At 39.2% G+C, this 20,744-nt stretch overlaps 2 protein-coding genes across 3 annotated transcripts; one reads left to right on the top strand and one right to left on the bottom strand.

The window, feature by feature from the left end:
- Positions 1-129: 129 nt before the first annotated feature.
- On the bottom strand, positions 130-4,400 carry gpx3 (glutathione peroxidase 3). The gene is made up of 5 exons (XM_061724983.1): positions 4,267-4,400; positions 1,677-1,827; positions 1,452-1,569; positions 835-934; positions 130-630 (listed from the first exon to the last, which is right to left on the bottom strand). The coding sequence occupies exons 1-5, from the start codon at positions 4,336-4,338 to the stop codon at positions 415-417; spliced, it is 657 nt and encodes a 218-aa protein (XP_061580967.1). The 5' UTR covers positions 4,339-4,400; the 3' UTR covers positions 130-414.
- A 4,497-nt stretch (positions 4,401-8,897) lies between these two features.
- On the top strand, positions 8,898-20,432 carry dctn4 (dynactin 4). Of its 2 annotated transcripts, XM_061724972.1 has the most exons (14): positions 8,898-9,047; positions 9,894-9,964; positions 10,055-10,233; positions 10,410-10,453; positions 11,560-11,667; positions 14,014-14,034; positions 14,488-14,561; positions 15,934-16,046; positions 16,128-16,237; positions 16,342-16,415; positions 17,242-17,296; positions 17,482-17,589; positions 18,604-18,701; positions 18,787-20,432. In XM_061724972.1, the coding sequence occupies exons 1-14, from the start codon at positions 8,913-8,915 to the stop codon at positions 19,004-19,006; spliced, it is 1,410 nt and encodes a 469-aa protein (XP_061580956.1). In that variant the 5' UTR covers positions 8,898-8,912; the 3' UTR covers positions 19,007-20,432. The 2 variants fall into 2 exon arrangements, with proteins under 2 accessions (XP_061580956.1, XP_061580957.1); XM_061724973.1 differs by lacking the exon at positions 14,014-14,034.
- Positions 20,433-20,744: the final 312 nt, after the last annotated feature.

The following is a 20,744-nucleotide window of genomic DNA, read 5'->3' as shown; positions in this document are numbered from 1 at the left end:
TTCCTTATTCATGTCTTTTTTTTTTATTAGAAGGGTCAAATTTCAGTTAATTTTGTTATCATTTCCATTTTCCAACCCTTGAACAAGCTCTTTTAAGCTCCAGTTTAAAGAAAAGTCCACACAGCAGTGTGCCTTTCCCATGATTTATTAACAGATTGTGATGGTTAGCAGGTCCTGGGATGAGAAGATGACATGGTGGTGGGGGGTTGAAGGGCAGCCTGAATGCACCGAAAGGCTGACCTGAACCCCGGACTCCAAGGAGACACCGCAGACTTACTGTTTTCAAGCCTCCTCTTCATTCAACATGCCACCTTCCAGTTTCAGAAACTGCCACATCACACTATTATTTGCTACCAAAAGAAATCTACTGCGCGCTTGCTACGGACAGGGACAGCATTGCACAATCATATTCAATTAAAAGGATCCTGTGTACAACTGGAGCAGGTAATTTCGGATGTCGGCTCGGACTGTGGACACGTTGATGCCTGGGTGCCACCTCATCACCGGCTTCCCGTGCGGTCCCACCAGGAACTTCTCAAAGTTCCACTTGATGTCGCCGACCTTAAGCGGTTCCCAGAACAATCTGCCGTTAACATTGCCAAAGTCGTCCCCGACTGGAGGACAGGCGCTCTGCACGGCAGAAAGCACAGTTCAAGTGAACTAAAGATGTGCAACACATCGGTTTAGTCGAGTTAGTAAAACAGTTTCTGCTGCACTTGATGTGGCTGTTTTTATTAGTTCTCAAGAAGTTTAAAATAAACCAAGAGTGTACATAAGCAGCCAGAATACAAGTTCTTAAATAAAACACACATTCAAATACAGACCAGAACTCACTTTCAGGAATGTGAAAACCTCCTGCTCATCTTTTCCATTCACGTCACCTTTCTCAAATATCAGGAAGTTTGGAAGAAATCCGTTGCCTGGTCTGACGTGTCTGGAATTTAAGAAGAGAGCATCTTATCAGCGGACGTGCCACAGAGCACTTTGCAGCTCTGCAGCTGCCCCATATTCACTGCAAGCTGACAGACCACACCGTCTTACTGCAAAGGCTTTGCTATGGAACCGTAAAGCCAGGGTGTGTTTTTTAGGAAAAAAAATCCACTATGAGAAACTTGTACTGCTGAAAGATGTCCCCCTGGATAAATGAAGCTTTGTTGACTGACAGGATTACCCAAAAGCTGGAAATTCCTCTGTGCATCCAGCGTCAAAGTTTCCTCTGTTGCAGCAGTCAGTCACCACTGATCTTCTTACCAGAGGCTCACATTTAGGAAAATATAATGTTTTCACATTTTCTCTAGGCTTCCAGAACCTATGAAGTTCCTTTAATGCTGAGTTTTGGAGTAACAATATTCTCCCTGTACTGCATGTATGTGCAGCTTTCTTTCTTTTTAAATCAATCAAACAGCTGTTATCTAAAAAGTGTTTTGCACTGAAAGCCAAATATTTCTCACTTTAAGGCTGGCAGGATTTCATGTCTGTCCCCCGGTTCCTGTTTCCCAAATTGGTTGGAGGGAAAAGCAAGAATAGTGAACCCAAGAGGTTTCATCTCCTCGTGTAGTGCATTCAGTTCTGACAAAAGAACAGAAGAAAAAAACCAAGCAGAGGCTGTGAATCGTGGTTGTTTTCCATATTGCAACATACAAGAAAAAAAAGAACCCTGCGTGACGGTCTCTTACCCACATACTGTTCGGTGTATTTTCAGTACGTAGCTACATTGACGAACAGCACATGCTTGCCAATGAAGTCACTAAGGTTCACGGTGCAGCTCCCATTTAGAGTCCTGGCGTGGTATTTGTAGATGTTGCCATCCACGGATGAGTCACACATCTGGGTGTACACAAACAAAAGGTCAGACCAGGTTATGTGTGTTCATGCTGGCTCAAAACCAACAGAGTAACCATCTCTACAAATGTTTGGTTTTGAGTGACACATTTGTAGTATTTCTGCCACCTGCTGCCTTTAAAAGCACATGTATAATACATATTCAAAACATTATCAATCAATTTAGATCCCTGTAACAAATGCATTATTAACTTGATGATAAATATAAAAAAAAAAAGATCATGTGTGCGGAGAGTTCAAATTTCCAGTAAACTAAAGCTAATCCATTTCCAGGGATACATGCCTAACTTTTACTGGCACCGGCTTTGTCATATATGATGTTTATCCAAAATGTCACAAGAACGATCTTTGCAGACTTATAACTAACAAAAGCCTTAAAATAAGACACAACAGCTCCTGCTGGAACATAAACTCAATTGCAATTTTTAGCTCTGCCCAATTTATCAAGTATGTGAAAATCATTAAACATGTTCACTCAGGCACAACAAAGACATGCATGAATTCTCTGTCATTTTATAGAAAAGCCATCTGAGGAAAAACCCTGACGGTCAAATGAACATTTAATCCGCCATCTGTTCCGTCTTCAGAGCAAACGTCAGCAGCTTCTTAAAATCAATGAAGCACGTTTTATCCAAAAACAAGCATCATCAGGGACATCTAGAGAGCTCTCTCCCTTCTTCCCCTTCATACTTCCGTTGTTATGAAGGCCTAACTACTCATGGCATCTGCATAACTTCTAAACAAGGTCCATGTCAAACGAGAACTTTGCTCTTGCAGCATCGGGGTCACTTCAACAAAGTAAAGCTCACGGCCAAAATCAGAGATTGCAAATTAAACACTGAAAAATGATGTCACCATGACTTGTGATTGACAAATGACACCAATGGTTACTGCAGTTAATAGAGGTGGAAACTAATGGACAACGGAGTAATCTATATAATGTATGTCAGGGATATTCAATTGGCGGCCCGTGGGCCACATGCGGCCCGCCAGGAGCTTTTATGTGGCCCCTGGTCATATTTAAAAAAAGGGGGTGTTTGTTGAAATTTTTTTTGTAATTTTTTTTTTTTTTTATAACTGGCTACTATGGACTTAAATGGTTGTGCTCAACGCTTAATATAATATTCAAATAAGGACATCTTGGTGGAAAGTGGTGCTTTGTCATTATGGCGTGTTTTATTAAAAGTAGGTCAATATCAATTTCATTAAGTTTGCACAATGCATGGTTTCAAAATGAACTTGCATTCAAAATAATATTTCTTTATCTGAATATTATATTTAACATTCACAATTACTAAATCTGGAGACAATTAATACATAATTCATATGTAAACTAGATATATTCAAATGTATAATACAAATGTATTATATTTACATAAGTCTTCGTCTTTGAGTGCAAAATACATTTTGAAAACCCCCACATTTTCAAATTGTGCGGCCCTCTCCATACAGTCCTTTTGCAGATGTGGCCCCCGGCCGAATATAGTTGAATACCCCTGATGTATGTGATTCACTATCACAGTCCATATACACCACTTGTAGTGATTCAAATAATTTATTTGGAAATATTTTCATTGTCATTAAGTCTTGACTCAGAACTGTTAATATAATGTTGTCCAAATCTTCAAATTCTTAGTTAAAATGAATAAAATAAATAAATAATAATATAATTGAAGCCAGTAATATCTATGTATTATTTTTTTTATTTTTTTTTAAAGAAAGAAAATTCAATAAAGGAGTGGTGACCTTAATTTCCACGGCCTGGAAAAAGCTTTCCCACTTGTTTTTGCACGAGGAACATTCCTGAAAAAACAACAACAACAACAACAACAAAAAACAACCCCCCCCCCCCCCCCCAAAAAAAAAAACAAAACAAAAACAAACAGCATGTCAGCCAAAAGAGATCAGACAGCCGTTCAGATGTTAGAAAAGGTTACGTAAACGCCACGCACAACTGTCCTCGACGCGGAAAACCGCTTTTAATGGAAATGTTTACAGATCCTTTTGGGCTTTTCTGTTTATTACATTTACATATTACATTACATTTATTAAATGGAGATAGTTTTGTTTCAGCTTCCGTCTTTCCCGTCAAACATACGTGTAATAACAGCTTAACAATCTTCTTTTCCATCTTGATTGCGCAACAACGCAGCACAGGTGCACATAATAAAGGCTGATTTATGGTTCCGCGTTACACCAACGCAGAGCCTACGCCGTAAGGTATGGCGACGCGCAACGTACGTTGCGCGTCGCCGTAATCCTACGGCGTAGGCTCTGCGTCGATTTAACGCGGAACCATAATTAGGGCTTTATAATGGGGAGGAAAAAGGGATGTCGTGACGTCAGCCGTTCACATTAGTCCCCCCTGCCAGAAAGGAGCCATATATATCGTGTGTGTGTATGTGTGTGTGTATCAACAGGTACCTGGGTGAAGGCGTCTCCGGCGGCGCAGGGTCGCAGCAGGGCGAGCAGCAGCAGCGGGATGAGCGGCCACATCACGCCGTCCTTCCCCAGCTCTCTCTGGAGACCTGGCAGCTCTTCCCTCGGGATAAATGAGCCCCGCTGGCGGGGGGTGGAGGTGCAGGAGGTGCAGGGAGGTGCAGGGAGGGAGGGCTGCACAGCTGCCCGAGATGTCGCCATCTGCCGACCACACACCAACTGCAGCCTATCTATGAACGGATGCATGCATGGACACATGCAATGTCTTTACTCCTGCAAATTGGTTAAAAAGGCAAAAGGCAAAGGCAAATGTATTTATTAAGCACATTTCACATGACGAGCATGGACTCAATGTGCTCAAATACATTAACAAACAAACAAACAAACACAATTACAGGTTTACAATAACAGAAACAGACAAAAGTATGTCAAGAGAAAAACAACAATAACAACCATAATTCCATTTTAACAAAAGTGCGATCACTCAGCCAACCATGTAGAGTTTACTCAAACGCCTGTGCAAAAAGGTACGTTTTTAGTCTGCTTTTGAAAGAGGGCACTGTTGGAGCAGACCTTAGTTCCTCCAGAGAGTGTAGTAGTGACTGAACGCACCATGAGCAGATCTAGTGTGAATTCTAGGTGTGATGAGAAGACTCTTATTTGATGATCTAAGGGATCTGTCCGGTATGTATTCGGTGAGCATGTCAACCATGTAGGAGGGAGCTAAGCCATTCATAGATTTAAAAACAATAAGAAGTACTTTAAAATCTACTCTTTGTTTAACAGGGAGCCAGTGAAGAGAGGATAAAACAGGAGTGATGTGTTCATACCTCTTGGTTTTTGTTTATGTAACACTTGCTTTGTTAGTCCTGCAAAAAGTGCATTGCAATATTCTAATCTACTGGAGATAAAAAGCATGAACCAACTTTTCAGAGTCTGATTGTGACAGAAAGCATCTTACTTTAGATATATTTCTAAGATGACAGAAGGCAGTCCTGGAGACATTAGACAAGGGTACTGGAAAGCCAATCTGAACAGGCAAAAGTATGAACAGCTGACATATGTGTGCGCATGCTGGCTGCTTAACCTGCTGTAAAATAAAACCTGCTGAAGAAGAATGGAAATATTAACTTCAATAAATAAAATAAATGCATGGAGAGTTTAAAAGCAAAGCGACATAATAACCCAGGTTTCCTGAATACAGTATCATAATTTCTCCCGAACCACATTGGGTTATTTATTCATGGCTCATTCCTCTTCTCTGGAATCAGCCGTTGCCATGGTGAGCTTGTATTTGGCCATATGCCCCGTGGGTGGCTGACAGGCCTCTTTGCATGCTTGTCAGAGCAATTACTTTATCTTACAATGTTCAGCTCAGAGCTGCAGTTTTCTACAATTAAACATGCAAAACTGTGAGAAAGATATCCTTAGACTGAATGTGTTTTATGTTAAGATTAATGTTAAATAACTGACTACTATAACAATGAAAATAACATGCAGTGGGTAACTCACAGGACACTGAAAAATGCTTCAAATATAACCCTGTCGCTGATAAAGAAAGAAAACTGTAACATATCCTGAACTCACATATTTGATGGACTCATACAGTATGTATTAAAGCCCTTTCCAAAAAGGGTTTTAAGTGTTGTGAAGTGCAACACAATGCACCCGAGCGAGTCAAACCCTTCTGTGATGTCGGCCAAAGGTTTCATAAGAACATTTTGGAGCTCTGGATAGTCAGCCACAGACTGTAAAGTTTCTGCACAAATTGTCTGTGATATCACCTGTAGGCTTTCTGAAGTTCTGGATTTGAAGCCTCTTTTTCCTTGAACTGCTTTGCAACATGACATAAATGAGAGGAAGGAATAGACCAAGGAAGCAGAACATGCCTTGTGTCAAAGTTTGCCTATGACTACCTGCTCATTCAGCCAATACATGCCAGGAAGTTGCAGAGCTGCTGGTGAATGTTTGCAGCAGAAAATCTAATTTCAGATGTCATTTCAGAGGCAAAGTCAAAGTGATCCCTGTGTTTATCAAACACTAGGTAATGATTTCTTCTCTAAGCTTTGTAGGATGATGACTGATGAGGGATCTATTGGCTGAGCCGACTTTAAATAAAGCAATAATAGAATAAAGGTATTGCTTTATATAAATTCACCTGACGTGGTACAAAAATGGACTCACTTTTGGAGCCGCATCGCAGTTGTCATTTGAGGAAGTCCACATGTAGGGACTACTGCGTTGGATTCATATCTCAAAACTGGATGTTGGCCCTTGAATGAAACTCAAAGTTAAATTTGCAATATTTTAAATTGTTTGACATCTACTCAATAGCCTCAAGTTCAAAGGGAGGTGAGCCACAGCTTTGTGTCACACCGCTGTAATTATCAGTCAGATGAAAAATAATCTCTGAATGTTACAACATCTACAGCACATAATACTGAGAAAATATTCAGGCAAAATTGAAAAATACCAATATATAAACAAATGGGCAAGATGAGAAACCACAGTTAGACGTCTTCAAACCATCAGGTGAGAAACTGTCATGCCACCATAGTCACTCAACCTAGATACATATGTCTGTTATTGCTCCTGAAACTGTCTTATGGAAAGAAGGAACATGTTAATCTGTGTGGACAGAAAGACGAAATGAGGCGATGTTTCAGCTGCTTTTGGGAAAAATGAATGTAGCATTTTACTTGATAAATAAGAAGATAATAAATACTGTCCAAAATAAAAATTGCAAAAAAATATATGGAAGAGCATCAGTGCCTATAGCATACGTTACTTGCATATATCATATGTAGAGGTGTCGATCAATGCAAAGACATATTGATATTTTGGAGAAACATATATAATAGAATAGACTAGACTAGACTAGAATAGAATAGAATAGAATAGAATAGAATAGAATAGAATAGACTAGGCTAGACTAGACGGGAATAGACTAGACTAGGCTAGAATAGACTAGACTAGACTAGAATAGAATAGACTTTGTAGAATAGAATAGACCAGACTAGACTAGAATAGACTAGAATAGACTCGACTAGAATAGACTTTGTAGAATAGAATAGAATAGACCAGACTAGAATAGACTAGACTAGACTAGAATAGACTAGAATAGAATAGAATAGACTAGACTAGAATAGAATAGACTAGAATAGAATAGAATAGACTAGACCAGACTAGAATAGACTAGACTAGACTAGACTAGAATAGACTAGAATAGACTAGACTAGAATAGAATAGACTAGAATAGACTAGAATAGACTAGACTAGAATAGAATAGACTAGAATAGAATAGAATAGACTAGACCAGACTAGAATAGACTAGACTAGACTAGACTAGAATAGACTAGAATAGACTAGACTAGAATAGAATAGACTAGAATAGACTAGAATAGACTAGACTAGAATAGAATAGACTAGAATAGACTAGAATAGACTAGACTAGACTAGAATAGAATAGACTAGACTAGACTAGAATAGACTAGACTAGAATAGAATAGACTCGACTAGAATAGAATAGAATAGACTAGAATAGACTCGACTAGACTAGAATAGAATAGACTAGACTAGACTAGAATAGACTAGACTAGAATAGAATAGACTCGACTAGAATAGAATAGAATAGACTAGAGTAGAATAGACTTTGTAGAATAGAATAGACTAGACTAGACTAGAATAGACTAGATTAGAATAGAATAGACTAGACTAGACTAGAATAGAATAGACTAGAATAGACTCGACTAGAATAGACTAGTCTAGATTAGAATAGAATAGAATAAAATAGAATAGAATAGAATAGACAAGACAAGACAAGACTAGAATAGAATAGAATAAGCTTTATTGGCCAAGAATGAACATGCCAGACAGGGAATTTGTTTTCGTTTTTTTTCGCTCACTGGACCCAGATTTAAATAGTTACAAACAGTAATAGAAAAATGGCTTTTATTTATGTTTTTATTTTTTTTATTTTTTAATATTTTTATCCCGTTTTTTTCCCCATTTTATTTTATCACCCAGTGCTCCTACCTAACAGTCCTGGGCATTGCCATCCTCTACCAACCCCGGGAGGGCCCTGCACTGAGCTCAGGTCACCCCTCAGGTTAAGGAGGAAAAATGGCTTTTATTAACATATATACAATTTAAAAGTGAAAGGTGCAGCAGTATGAGGTGGTTATTGAATGGTGCATTGTAACAGCATATGATTATTATTATTATTATTGCACAGTGATTGGTAACTCTGACACTATGAGTGATGAGAGTTCATCAGAGCAACAGTTTGGGGGAAGAAACTGTCTCTAAAGTCTGGAGGTTTTGGCGTACAGTGCTCTGTAGCGCCGTCCAGAGGGCAGGAGTTCAAACACATATAAGTGGTTATTGCAGTCCAAATTGCAAAATATGTGTTGTATCATTAACAAGAGATACGATAACAACCACTACTAAAATGATGAAGTCCTGTGTTAAGCATTCCGGGCTAGATTCGAGGGGCTCATGGCGTCTTTATAAATGGTGGATCTTGTCATTTCAATATTCGCCACCAGAGGGCGCTGATGGGCGCTCCGTGTCTCTGGTGACGTCACAACTGTCGGCGTAGTCAGTTAGCCTCTGCTAGCCCTCGGAGGGAGATGGCGTCCCTCCTGCAGCCGGACAGAGTTGTCTATCTGGTCCACGGGGAGAAGAGTATCCAAGCGCCCTTGTCTCAGTTATACTTCTGCCGCTACTGCAGTGAGCTACGATCGCTGGAATGTGTGTCTCACGAGGTACGTTGGTCTTTTGTCTCAGTACGACAAGGCAACAGTTAGCCGCTGTGTTATTAGCGGATTTGCAGGTCGGTATGACAGGTGGGCGGGGCTTGTCCAGTCGTCCTGCGCGTTGTATGGTTAAGCGCCCTGTCAATCATGTGGCCATCCAGCAATCCTCCAATCTGATTGGCTGTTGGGATACAGCTTCCTGCTGGAGTCGGGTTAATGGGGGAGAAAGCTTCATAGCTGATGCTATAATTTTAGCACGATGTATGAGCTTGCAGCTCGAATAAAGATATGTGGGAAATGTTTATTAATTGAAATATTTATTTTAATATTAACCAAGTCTGTCTAAGGTCCTTGATGTCTAATTTATTTAGCCTAGAATGTATTTAGGGTAACATTTAGGTACACCACGCCCAAAATGAATTGTCTAAATGTTCTTATAAAACAATGTCTGTGCGTCCTCCCTTCTTTTCCAAATAAATGATCGACAATGATCAATGATCTAAACTATTAACCTTAACTCCTGGACCAAAAACAACATTTTTGCTGCATGGCATTATATTCAATTCAATTCAATTAAATTCATACTTTATTAAAGACACATCTTGAGAAGAGGTCCATAGTACCATTTAAAAAAAAAAAAAAATATATATATATATATATATATATATACATATAACATACACGATATAAAAGACAACAGCCTATGATATAAAAGATATAAAAACCACAATACAGAAGACTAAAAAACAACAGTGACACAAAAAGAGAACAGTGTCAGGCGCAAGTGTACAGTGTAATTATAAACAAACCAAAGGCTCAGATTAAGCTTGTCGCTTCTCTGTTTCTGGTAACCAGGTGGACTCACATTACTGTCCAAGCTGTCTGGAGAACATGCCGTCTGCAGAGGCTAAGCTTAAAAAGAACAGGTGAGGTTCCTTCAGACTTTCTATTTATCATATATCCGTATGCCATTGTTTTAATGTCTGTTTTTTAATTCTCTCTGTGCTCTGCTGTAGGTGTGCAAACTGCTTTGACTGCCCATGTTGCATGCACACACTCTCTACTCGGGCCACTAACATCCCAGCACCTTTGCCTGATGATCCCACCAAGACAGCCATGAAGAAAGCTTACTATCTTGCCTGTGGCTTCTGTCGCTGGACATCAAGGGATGTGGGAATGGCTGACAAATCAGTTGGTAGGTGGTGATTTAATTTAGATTCACTATTTTAGGACTTTTAAATTGTGTTATATTAGTATCAAAGCTCTGGAGTTCTGTAACAGTGTTGGCTCATGAATACCCTTGTTTAGAGTTTTATTAGTTGTTAATGACTGTCTTGAGTCTGATGTATTTGTTGTTTTTGTTCACTGCAGCTAGTGGTGGATGGCAGGAGCCAGAGAACCCTCATGCTCAGCGGGTATGTTTTTCCCTTGTGGTCATTTGAATCCTCACAAGCTGCTCACATGTTTTCTGATCATGCACTTTTGAATAGCTGTGTCTGAATCTGTTACATCTACACATATAAAGCCCAAGGCAAAAGCAAACTATGTGACTCCACAGTTGCTTATGCAACACATTTGGCACAAACATCCAATTATCAATGTCCTACTTCTCTGACTGACTCAGTGGGTTCAGCCCAATTAATGCTAATACCACTGACTACTGAAGTTGCACTGCTTATTGGTCTTGAAAAGTAGTTTGTGTCACCTCACTTTCGATAACGAATTCCCTGCAGATGAGGTGAGGACACACACACACACACACACACACACACACACACACACACACACACACACACACACACACACACACACACACACACACACACACACACACACACACACACACACACACCTGCAGAGATCTCTCTCCATGTCTGGAATAGAAATGAGCTTTTCTGCCTCATTGCCAAAGTTCAGGTGGATTTAATTGTACAAGTTCTTCATTTATTTATTTATTTATTAAGAAAGAGAGGGGTTAAAAGATCAACATGAGTAAAAATATAAACAGAAGTTATTTCACAGATTATTAGTCCTTGCACATTATAACTCAAGTAAGAGCTGTAAAAGCTTGATAACTTTTATGGGAGACTAAAAGCTAAAGATATTAATATAAAATTAGGAGAAACATTGACGATTTAACTTGACGTGCCTTCTCTTAAACACACTCACTGTAAACTGATGTAAGGTCAGAAAAATCGAAACAAAAAAAAAACATTACCACCCAGATTCTGGTGTATTTTCCTGCACATTCCTCTTTCAGAAAAGGGCAGCAAGAGTAATGAATCTTGACTATCTGCATTGTCTTCATGCTCCTAGCTGCCTTCATGTCACCAATGTCCTTTGTTGCTGATGTTCCCTGGGAGATTTTTCTTAACATGGTGCTGCAAATGGATGACTCGTGATCTTTTATTGCTTCCAATTTTAAGTTTTTTTTTTACCTAACAATTTGTATACTGGTAGCATGGCTGATCAAAACACAGCAGACCTGTGTGTGGATAATTGGTGTTTTGTTTTTTTACAGATCAACAAGCTGATAGAGTACTACCAGCAGCTGGCCTACCGAGAGAAGCAGGAGAGAGACAGGAAAAAGCTGGCCCGGAGACGACAGTGCATGCCCCATGCATTCTCGGTACTTTCCTCACTCTAAGCCAAATATTTTCACTGACCCTTCTCTGAAATGTCACACTTCTTTCTTTAACCTTTTTAAACGGTAAACTGCTGAATCTGTCATTTTTTGGTGATCCAAGATAAACAATTATTTTTTACTTACACCTGATTCTCAGTAATGTTTCCAAAGGTTTAGTTGAAAGTCTGTGCAACCGACTCTTGGCTCATCTTTAGCCAAAGCAGGAGAGATTGATTGGATCAATCAGTTGCTTTGCTTGATTTTGAGTGAAAGATTGATACCATGTCCAGACATAAATTCTGCTTTTGAAATTATATGTTGGAACATTTTAAAGGGCTCTTCATTGTGTTTCCAACCAACTGCAGATGTCAGCATTTCAATGTCTTACAGATGTTGTATTTTGAACGTGACACAAGTCATTCTGTGTTCAGACTACATGCCTGATGTTTCACCAGACTCAGCCTACACTCATCTGTGTAGTCTTTCTCCTGGTGAATCAAACTGTTTTGCTGATGAAAATCAGCAGTTTCTCTCCTGCAGACTGGAAACTTTAGAGCATTGATGCATGCTTTCACAGTGAATCACAGTGTTCTGCGAACTGAACATAGTCTATTTCCTCCACTAATAGGCTGCTGTAGTTAGTTGGCGCTGAATAAATCCATTGAGTCTCTACCTGCTTGTTCAAAGTGACATAAATAGTAGCGCAGGCCTCGGTTTCGCCATTACTGCTGATGTTTGGGGGTGTCACAACCTCTGAAGCTACTGTAGTTGACAATCCGGTTGTATCTCTTCTTCCTACTCCCCAATGTGGTTTGGGAGATCTAACTGTAGCAGAATGTAACGCTATACTTTTTTTTGCCTCTGTGCCATCCACACCACACAGTGGGTCGGGATATCAGCACTAGAACAAATTAACTGTGCGAATGGTGCTAGCGTCTCACTCATCAGGTCCTCCCCTGCCAAATCCTCCAAAATATAGAGCTTATTAGAGTTTTCACTGGAGTGTGTAAAGCAGGGGTGTCAAACTAATTTTGCTTGGCGGGCCGGATTTGACCATTTTTTTCTCGCGTGCCTCACTCTCAAAATAACAAAACGGTGCGAAACATTTTTTTTCAAATTCTTCTTTTTTTTTTTTTTTTTTTTTTATACTATTGTTATCTAATCCAATATCAGTTTAGTTAATTTTAAAGGAAATATGCACTTTGTTTACACTCTAATTATGTAAAATATATTTCTTCAGGATCTTTTCTTGAAATTTCTCGTTTTTTTTCAAATTATGTAAGATACTTTTAATATCATTTTACAAAGATAAACAGAAACAAGTATGTTTTTTTTTATATTTTGCTTTTTTATAGGAAATTTAATTAAAAGCAAAATCTTTCTTATTACATCCGAGATTGTTTCTTTGTGATTTAGAGATTTTTCCAGTACAATTAAGTGTATTTATTTTTAAGAATTGGCGCGGATATTTACGCCAGTGTGCCGAAAAAGTTCGCTCTTCTCTTTTAACTGTTTTACTTTGTCACTATCCTCGTATTCAAAACTGAAATTGTCTGAATAAATATCTTCTATCATCTTTTTCAGCAGTGATATTTTTAATATAAAAAATATATAATAGTAGTCAGTTAATAAAAATAAACGACCGTCTACAAAGAAATAAAATCGGCAAATGCATTCTAGAAAGCAGAAAAAAATCAAACTGCTCTCTTTGTGGAATAACGATGGATTTGTAGAAGAAATATATTATCGGATATGCTGCGATTCATGGCAATTATTTATGCCTTCCTTTTTAGTAAATTAACATTTCGTTTTTTTGCGTTGGAAACTTCTCGCGGGCCGCATGAAAATCTCTCTTGGGCCACATGCGGCCCGCGGGCCGCACATTTGACACCCCTGGTGTAAAGTATCGGCGAGCCTCACGAGCAAATTCTGTAACATTTCATCACCAGTGACGTAGCGAGTGCTGCTGAAGAGCAGATTAATCGTTGATGAGGCTATTTGACTGAGGCTGTAATGTGAAACTCAGGCATAAAATCTTTATCTTATTTTAAATTAGGCTGTGGACATGGTCTTAATGTTTCTCAAGCTTGTTCATGCCTGCTGATTTCTGCTTGTACAGTAATTAACACTCGTTAATGCAAATCTGTCCTTCCTGTAATGCACCTGAATCATTAAAAATGTAATGCTCTGCGTAATTTTCCCACCATGCATCAGGATGCATTTCTGTTGCTGTTGCATGTCCTCAAATGGCACTAATGTTTTGCTAATTTGTTTCGGTTTCACCTTGTTCTTTATTCTCTCCTTTTTTCTTTGCTTCTGCACTCTGATATTTTGGTTTTTACCCCCCAGCAACACACTATTCATGTGGTGGTGAGTTGTATTTTTCAACACTTGGGTAGTCTCATCTTATCTTTAGCACTGTCTTCCCTTTTCTTGTCTGACATGTTTCTGAGCGACGCCACAGCTCACACGAATGTCTCTGTGTGTAAATGAGGCTGACGTCCACACAAGCCGAACTTTAATGTTGAAGGAAATCAATAAAACACATCGTGTTTAACCTGAATGCCCTATGTCCCGTGTTATGGTAGACTCCCGTTTTTCAAATATGACATTATTTGATTTTAGTTTTTTAGCTGCCAGATGGCATTTATCTCCATTTTTGTTCTTAAAAGTTGTCATAAATTTCTTTTTTGTTTCTTGGCCATGCTTGTATTGTCAGGGTATAAAAATAGCTGTAGATCCATTTCATAAATCCTTGTGAGTCTCCTTTAGTTCACGCTTGGCAGTCTGTCTGATCATTTTTCTTCCCCTAAATTCACCCAGGAAAAATATGGTCTTGGAACCAGACTGCAGAGGCAGAGGGCTGGAGCTCCAGTGTCAAGTCTGGCTGGCCTTTCGTAAGTTATCCTTTTCCATATACTGAAATGACTAATCGTTGACTCCTTATGTGGAGCATTTTGAGCTTTGTAAAAACTTCAGACTTCAAGGAGAGCTCAGCCACTGGATGCTGTGTGCTTGCACGTCGCCGATGACTTAGAGGAATAAATATTCCAGCAGCCAGCAGCCCGATTAATCTCAAGGTGATTTAAAATCAATTAGCAGAGCCGTTGATTTTTGCTTCTGATTCATTGGTAATCCATCACACTTAACAGTTCGTCACCCTCTTTTCTTTTTTTTTTCCCTTCCCTTGTTGCAGAATCATTTTGTGGCATATTGCAGGAAGCATTTTTAAATCTCTAAATCGGACAGCTTTCAAAGACCTGCTTTAACATCTTGAAATGAATTATTGGCTGACAAAAGGGTTGGCGTTAACAGATGTCATCAGATGCAGGAGATGAATCTAGGAGCTCAGTCTGGATGAGCAGTCAGCAAGAGTCTTTTTTTCAGTCTGTATCTATAGTTATGAGGTCTCTATACGTCATATAGTGTTGTTAGCCACCTAGGGCTGTTCGATTAATCGATTTTAAATCGTAATCGCGATTATGTAATTAGAACGATGTGAAAACGTGAAAATCGTAAAATCGATTTTTCACTTTTTTTTTTTTTTTTTTTTTTTTTTTACCTTGTCTGCACACATATTAATGATTGATACCATATTAATGATTGATGGAAATACCTCCCAATACCTGCGACAAGTGCCCCATCGGAGAGGCTCTTTAGTGTAGGAGGGGGCGTTGTAACATGCCACCGGGCATCCCTCAAGCCAGATGCGGTAGACCGGCTCGTGTTCCTTGCAAAAAACTTGCAAATGTGAACAGCAAATGTAATGACTGACATTACACACTTCTACCTCCTTCATGGGTTGCATTATTATTTAGCATGCAAAGACCCAGTTTAGTTTAATTAGAAAATGTCTTGTTTTATTTAATTGGAAATATAACTTACTGTATGTTTGCAAGTGCTGATTTGCTGATTTTTTTTTTTCCAGAGATAAAACTTTATATTTTATTATATTTTTTAAAACTTTTTTTCAACTTATTTTACAGAGTTTTGCACTTTATTCATTCATTTTTGGTTTAATAAGAGCAAAGTTTGCACTTAAAGCCCAATGGGGCAAATGTTCAATAAAAAAACAGCATATTTGAAATCATTTCTTTGCCTTTTGTCAATTCACAAAATAATCGTAATCGAAAATCGGATTTTGAGAGAAAAAAATCGAGATTTTATTTTTGGGCAAAATCGAACAGCCCTATTAGCCACCGCTTCTGAGAAACAGCATATTTAAAGAGTATCTGCATACATTTAAGCATTGCTTGTGTAATCAACTAGCCTTAAAGAGGGAGAGGACCAGAAGGAGATCAGCATCGAGCCGGCCCAGGCCCTTGATGAAGTGGAGCCGCTGCCTGAGGACTGCTACACCAGACCCATCAGTTTACCCGAAGGTACAGATCTGACCAGAAATAACACTCATTACTCCTCTGATGGCGGTTGAGTTGAATCTCGAGTCTCTTGTGCTCCGTCAGTGACCACACTGCGGCAGAGGCTTCTGCAGCCAGACTTCCAGCCTGCGGGGGCGTCCCAGCTCCATCCTCGACACAAACACCTTCTGATGAAGCGCTCGCTGCGCTGCAGGGTCAGTACAGACTTGGGCTTTTATTGCTCTGTATCATACACTCTTTTTTTTTTGCTGATCACATTCAGATAACTGTGATCCTTCTCTTTTATGACCCCCTTCAGAAATGTGAGCACAACCTGAGCAAGCCAGAGTTTAATCCAACTTCAATCAAGTTCAAAATACAGCTGGTGGCTGTGTGAGTATTGAGCACGGGAGCGTTTGCTGAATATAAATCATCCCTAAGTGGACTGTAGATTAGTTTGATGAAAGTCCAGACTCCAGACAGCATCCAGTTAGTCACATTTTGTGGTCTTTTGACATTGTAGCTACATTTTTCAACAGGGGCACCATTGTGTCCTTTGAAATATGCCTCTCATTTTTTTTTAATCGTCATTTCATGTCTAATGAAACATCTGGCGGGAGCAACAATTTGTCTGTGTGCGTTGGGGCGCAAATCTCGAGTGAGCCAGAACAGAGAGAATAAATGCAAACCTCTCGTCACCATACCAACGCTGTGTGGGGTTTTTTTTCTACCTGTCTCCAGAGAGCAACCAGCTTACTGTTGCTGTCATTTCTCAGGGAAACTCAGAGACTTTGAACTTGAAAGTTTTCAAGACTAAAAAGCTCATTTAGACCCTTCTCCGTAACTAAAGCCCCACGTCTGATGAGGATAAGATGTGGGATCAGCAGGTAATCTTGGTTTTAAAATGAAAAAGACCTAATCCTGAGGTAAAGATACTGCGATGAAAGGAACGCTGTATATTTCATCCGCATTAGCCAGAAAATGAGTTTCCTGACTCCGCCAGAAAATACGAGCTTGAAACACTAAAGGGTAAAGTTCAACGTCACAGTGGTTCATTAACTCTGGGGGGAAGATGCTGTGACGAAGCAGTCAGCTGCAGGAATTAACTAATGAATAATATTCAGCACTTTCAGCTGCATTCATTTATTCACTCTAATTGTAATTTATTTTCTTTTTTTTTTCTTGAAAACCTCTGATCCTCTGCTTATTCCTCCTACAGGAGTTATATCCCCGAAGTGAGAATTATGTCTATACCAAATCTCCGGTTCATGAAGGTCAGTGTGTGTGTTGGTTTCTTTATTTTCTTTCTGTTCATATATTTTATCAAGCATTTAGAAACTCTTTGGAGCTTAAGTTTGACAATAGAGTTAACAATTTAGATGCTAAAGATAGACGAGAGTAAATTAACAAGTGAAGGTGATATCAGAAGTTGAGCGTTTCCCTCCATCTGTGTACGTAGGAGAGTCAGGTGCTGCTAACCCTGACCAACCCGGTGGAGAACATCACCCACGTCACGTTGGCTGCCTGTGAGGACGAAGATCCTGATGAGGTCAACAGCACTGCCAAGGTACTTGTCTGCAGTCTCAGCAGAGACCGAACCCGGAACCAAAAAACGGTTGTCATGACATTTAAGCGGCATCTGACAGCTTTTTCAGAACCGCCACCAATGAACTTAGTGCAAAACACAGCAAATTATAACTATTTCAGTTCAATGTGAAATATCAGTGTAGTGAGGTGATTAATGTATATGATTAATCTATAGTTGTTGACACACACGTTATTACCAAACAGTAGGGCTGGGCGATATGGACCAAAAGTCATATTTCGATATTTTCTAGCTGAATGGCGATACTCGATATATCTCGATATTTTTTCTGTGCCATAATTGGGGTTTCCCCCAAAGCATTATAGCATAGCATCTCTGTTAGCTTAATTTTTTTCTGAGGCAAACCCTTAAAAAAACAGTTAGTTTTAATACAAAGCCTCGTGCCAAATGTCACACAGGTACCTTTATTAAGAGAGGTCTGCACAATATCAAAATGTATAAAACAAATGAAATAAAAATAAACTGCCTGCATATATAGAATAAAAATGCTTCTTGAATAAAATAAAACAAATATCCCTTTCCTGCATAACAATTAAATTAAAATACACTGTGCAATTAATACAATGTAGACAGTAACAGGCAGACTTTTCCACTGAGGTTGACAGTTGTGCAAATAACAAAACATTTGTGCAAATCTCAAATAAAACATTCAAGTCAATTTGTCACAAAATAAGCTATATCAAAATCATAAAAAAAAATTAAATTTTTTATTTTTTACTTTTTTAAATCGATATAAACGATATTGTCTCGTACCATATCGCGTTTGAAAATATATCGATATATATTAAAATCTTGATATATCGCCCAGCTCTACCAAACACTTGTAACTACTTCTTCTTAAATAGTATCACCTTAGATCTTTCATGTTTTTTTGTTTTTTTCCTCTGAGAGTGGTCATTTGTTGAATTGGAAAATATTTAAATCTCACTGGCCTGTCACATGAAAGTCACGACATAGTTCAACTGTTCCTGTCAGGTTATTGTTCCCAGCAAGGAGCTGGTCTTGGCAGGGAAAGATGCTGCTGCAGAGTATGACGAACTGGCTGAACCTCAAGACTTCCAGGATGATCCAGAGTAAGTCATCATACAGCCTCGTACACTCGCACAGAAGTACTAACGCGCGGCGACCCTTTTAACGTTATCTCTGCCCTTTCTGCAGCGTTGTTGCCTTCAGGAAATCCAACAAGATTGGTTTCTTCATCAAAGTCATCCCTCAGAAAGAAGCGGTCGCTGATGTCACCGTTTCATTTAAGATCCGACACGACTTCCGCAACCTGGCAGCTCCCATCCGGCCGAACGAGGAGGGGGCGGACACTGCCGGCGAACCCATTTGGCTGAGCCACCACGTGGAGCTGCGGCTGGGGCCGCTCGCTCCCTGAACACAAACACTAGCGTCGGGCTCCTGGAACTAGTTTCTTTAAACTACAAAGTTAATTTCATCTAAACCTGATTTCTGATTCAGCTCATTGATGAGACGTGACCGCTTGGCTTTGTGGTTTTATTTTTAACTAAAATTACCTGGGCAGACACGTTGTGAAAACTTGCGATAGCTTTTCTTTGCTGCTGGCTTCATAGAGCGACATGAAACCACGTCCGACTGCAGACTAACTGATGCACGCTTCGAGTTTAACTTCAGTTTGTGATTCTTTGTTAGTTTCTGCTGCAGCCGAGATGTGACGTCATATCTGCCACTACAGCTTCCTATATTCCAACCATCAGTAAGCAGCTGTTTTATTGTGCATTTACTTACAGGAAAAAGCATCCTTATATATCCGTGTATAGTTATTGAAACAGTGAAGTTTAGTTCTGTTTAAAAATTCCTCATATTTCTCGTTGCAGCAGTTAAGCACTGTTGTACTTTAAATCACCACGACATCTAAATCTCTTTCTCTCTACTATTGATACAGATTTTGTTTAATGCAGTGTAATACATGTGAAGTATTTTGTGGTTTATTTGTCTTTACTATATGTTGAAAATAGCTCTACACAGATAAAACAGGTGAAAACTGTTGAGACCAAGCGAGTGAAATCAGCGAGTAGAATCAGAAATCAGAATTGAGAACAATCTTGTCGCAGCACACACTGCACCTCTAGTTTACGTATCCTCGACGGCATCCTTCTCTGCAGACAATAGTGTTGTATTAACTTGCATGCTTTAAGACTTAGAGAAGGGTGCACATTAGACGGTGTCATCTTCATTCAGCGATTCTCTACGGTTGACAAAAAGATTGGTCCTGGGTGAAAAATGACACCTGCACAAACAGCTGCTCAGATCCCTGCTGTGCTGTGAGAAAATCATACAGAGACATGTAAACTGCTACTGGGGTTTATTAACAGTCTGCCAACAAGGACGTCATAGTGCATTCATTGTGATTCACTTCTGTTTTTGTTTTGTTTTGTTTTCCTCTCATCTGACTGTCGGTGAGCTCTGCAGGATTGTTCGACTGTGAGCAGGGATCGCTCAGTCCACGGAGCCTGACCATGAATCTGACAGTTTAGAAAGGGGTTGTCTCAGCTGATCCTAGGCAGACTCTATAATAATGTCTGACATCAGACAGATGTTAAACAATGCTTATAAATAACATACAAGTACATGAACGCTATGATATTTATCTACTGTTTTGTCTGATTCGAAAAAAAAAGTACCCTTTTTTTGTGGACACCGCTGTCCACTGTGTGGGTGTGTGCTGTAATCTGACTTTTTCTTCCCCCTCTTCACTGTGTACACTTCATAAGGAAAAAAAAAACAGCTCTTCATCAGTTTATCTTCAGTACTGGCTAATAAAATAATGCAACACTCTGGAAGGCATCTTGGATTTTTGTTGTTGGTTGAAGTGACTTTTGTGAAACTAAATTTCTTTTCCCTTTTTTTTTTTAATTGCTACTGAAAAAGAATAATCTTTGTATTAAAGAACCAATAAAAATTAATAGGCAGGGTAAATTAAGACTATGAACTTTGGTAAAGCTCCTTGTTTTTGCATTGTTTTTTCAGTCGTTAATCTGGGTGAGTTTTTTTTCCTATTTATTTCCTCCACAGGGTGGCGCTAGATGCAAACATTTCAGATGGCAGCGTTCAGGAAAAGAGCCCAGAAAAGACATAAATGTATCAAGATCCAG

Source organism: Cololabis saira, chromosome 7, assembly GCF_033807715.1.
Source record: "Cololabis saira isolate AMF1-May2022 chromosome 7, fColSai1.1, whole genome shotgun sequence".
In the NCBI taxonomy this organism is placed as follows: domain Eukaryota; kingdom Metazoa; phylum Chordata; class Actinopteri; order Beloniformes; family Belonidae; genus Cololabis; species Cololabis saira.
Note: the sequence above shows the minus strand (reverse complement) of the source record. Positions and strands in the feature narration are given on the sequence as shown.

Excerpts from the sequence above, each read along its gene's own strand:
- dctn4 (XM_061724972.1), top strand. The coding sequence starts at position 8,913 with ATGGCGTCCCTCCTGCAGCCGGACAGAGTTGTCTATCTGGTCCACGGG. Across the intron at positions 16,238-16,341 it reads AGCGCTCGCTGCGCTGCAGG|AAATGTGAGCACAACCTGAG; the intron begins GTCAGTACAGAC and ends GACCCCCTTCAG. Across the intron at positions 18,702-18,786 it reads GACTTCCAGGATGATCCAGA|CGTTGTTGCCTTCAGGAAAT; the intron begins GTAAGTCATCAT and ends CCCTTTCTGCAG.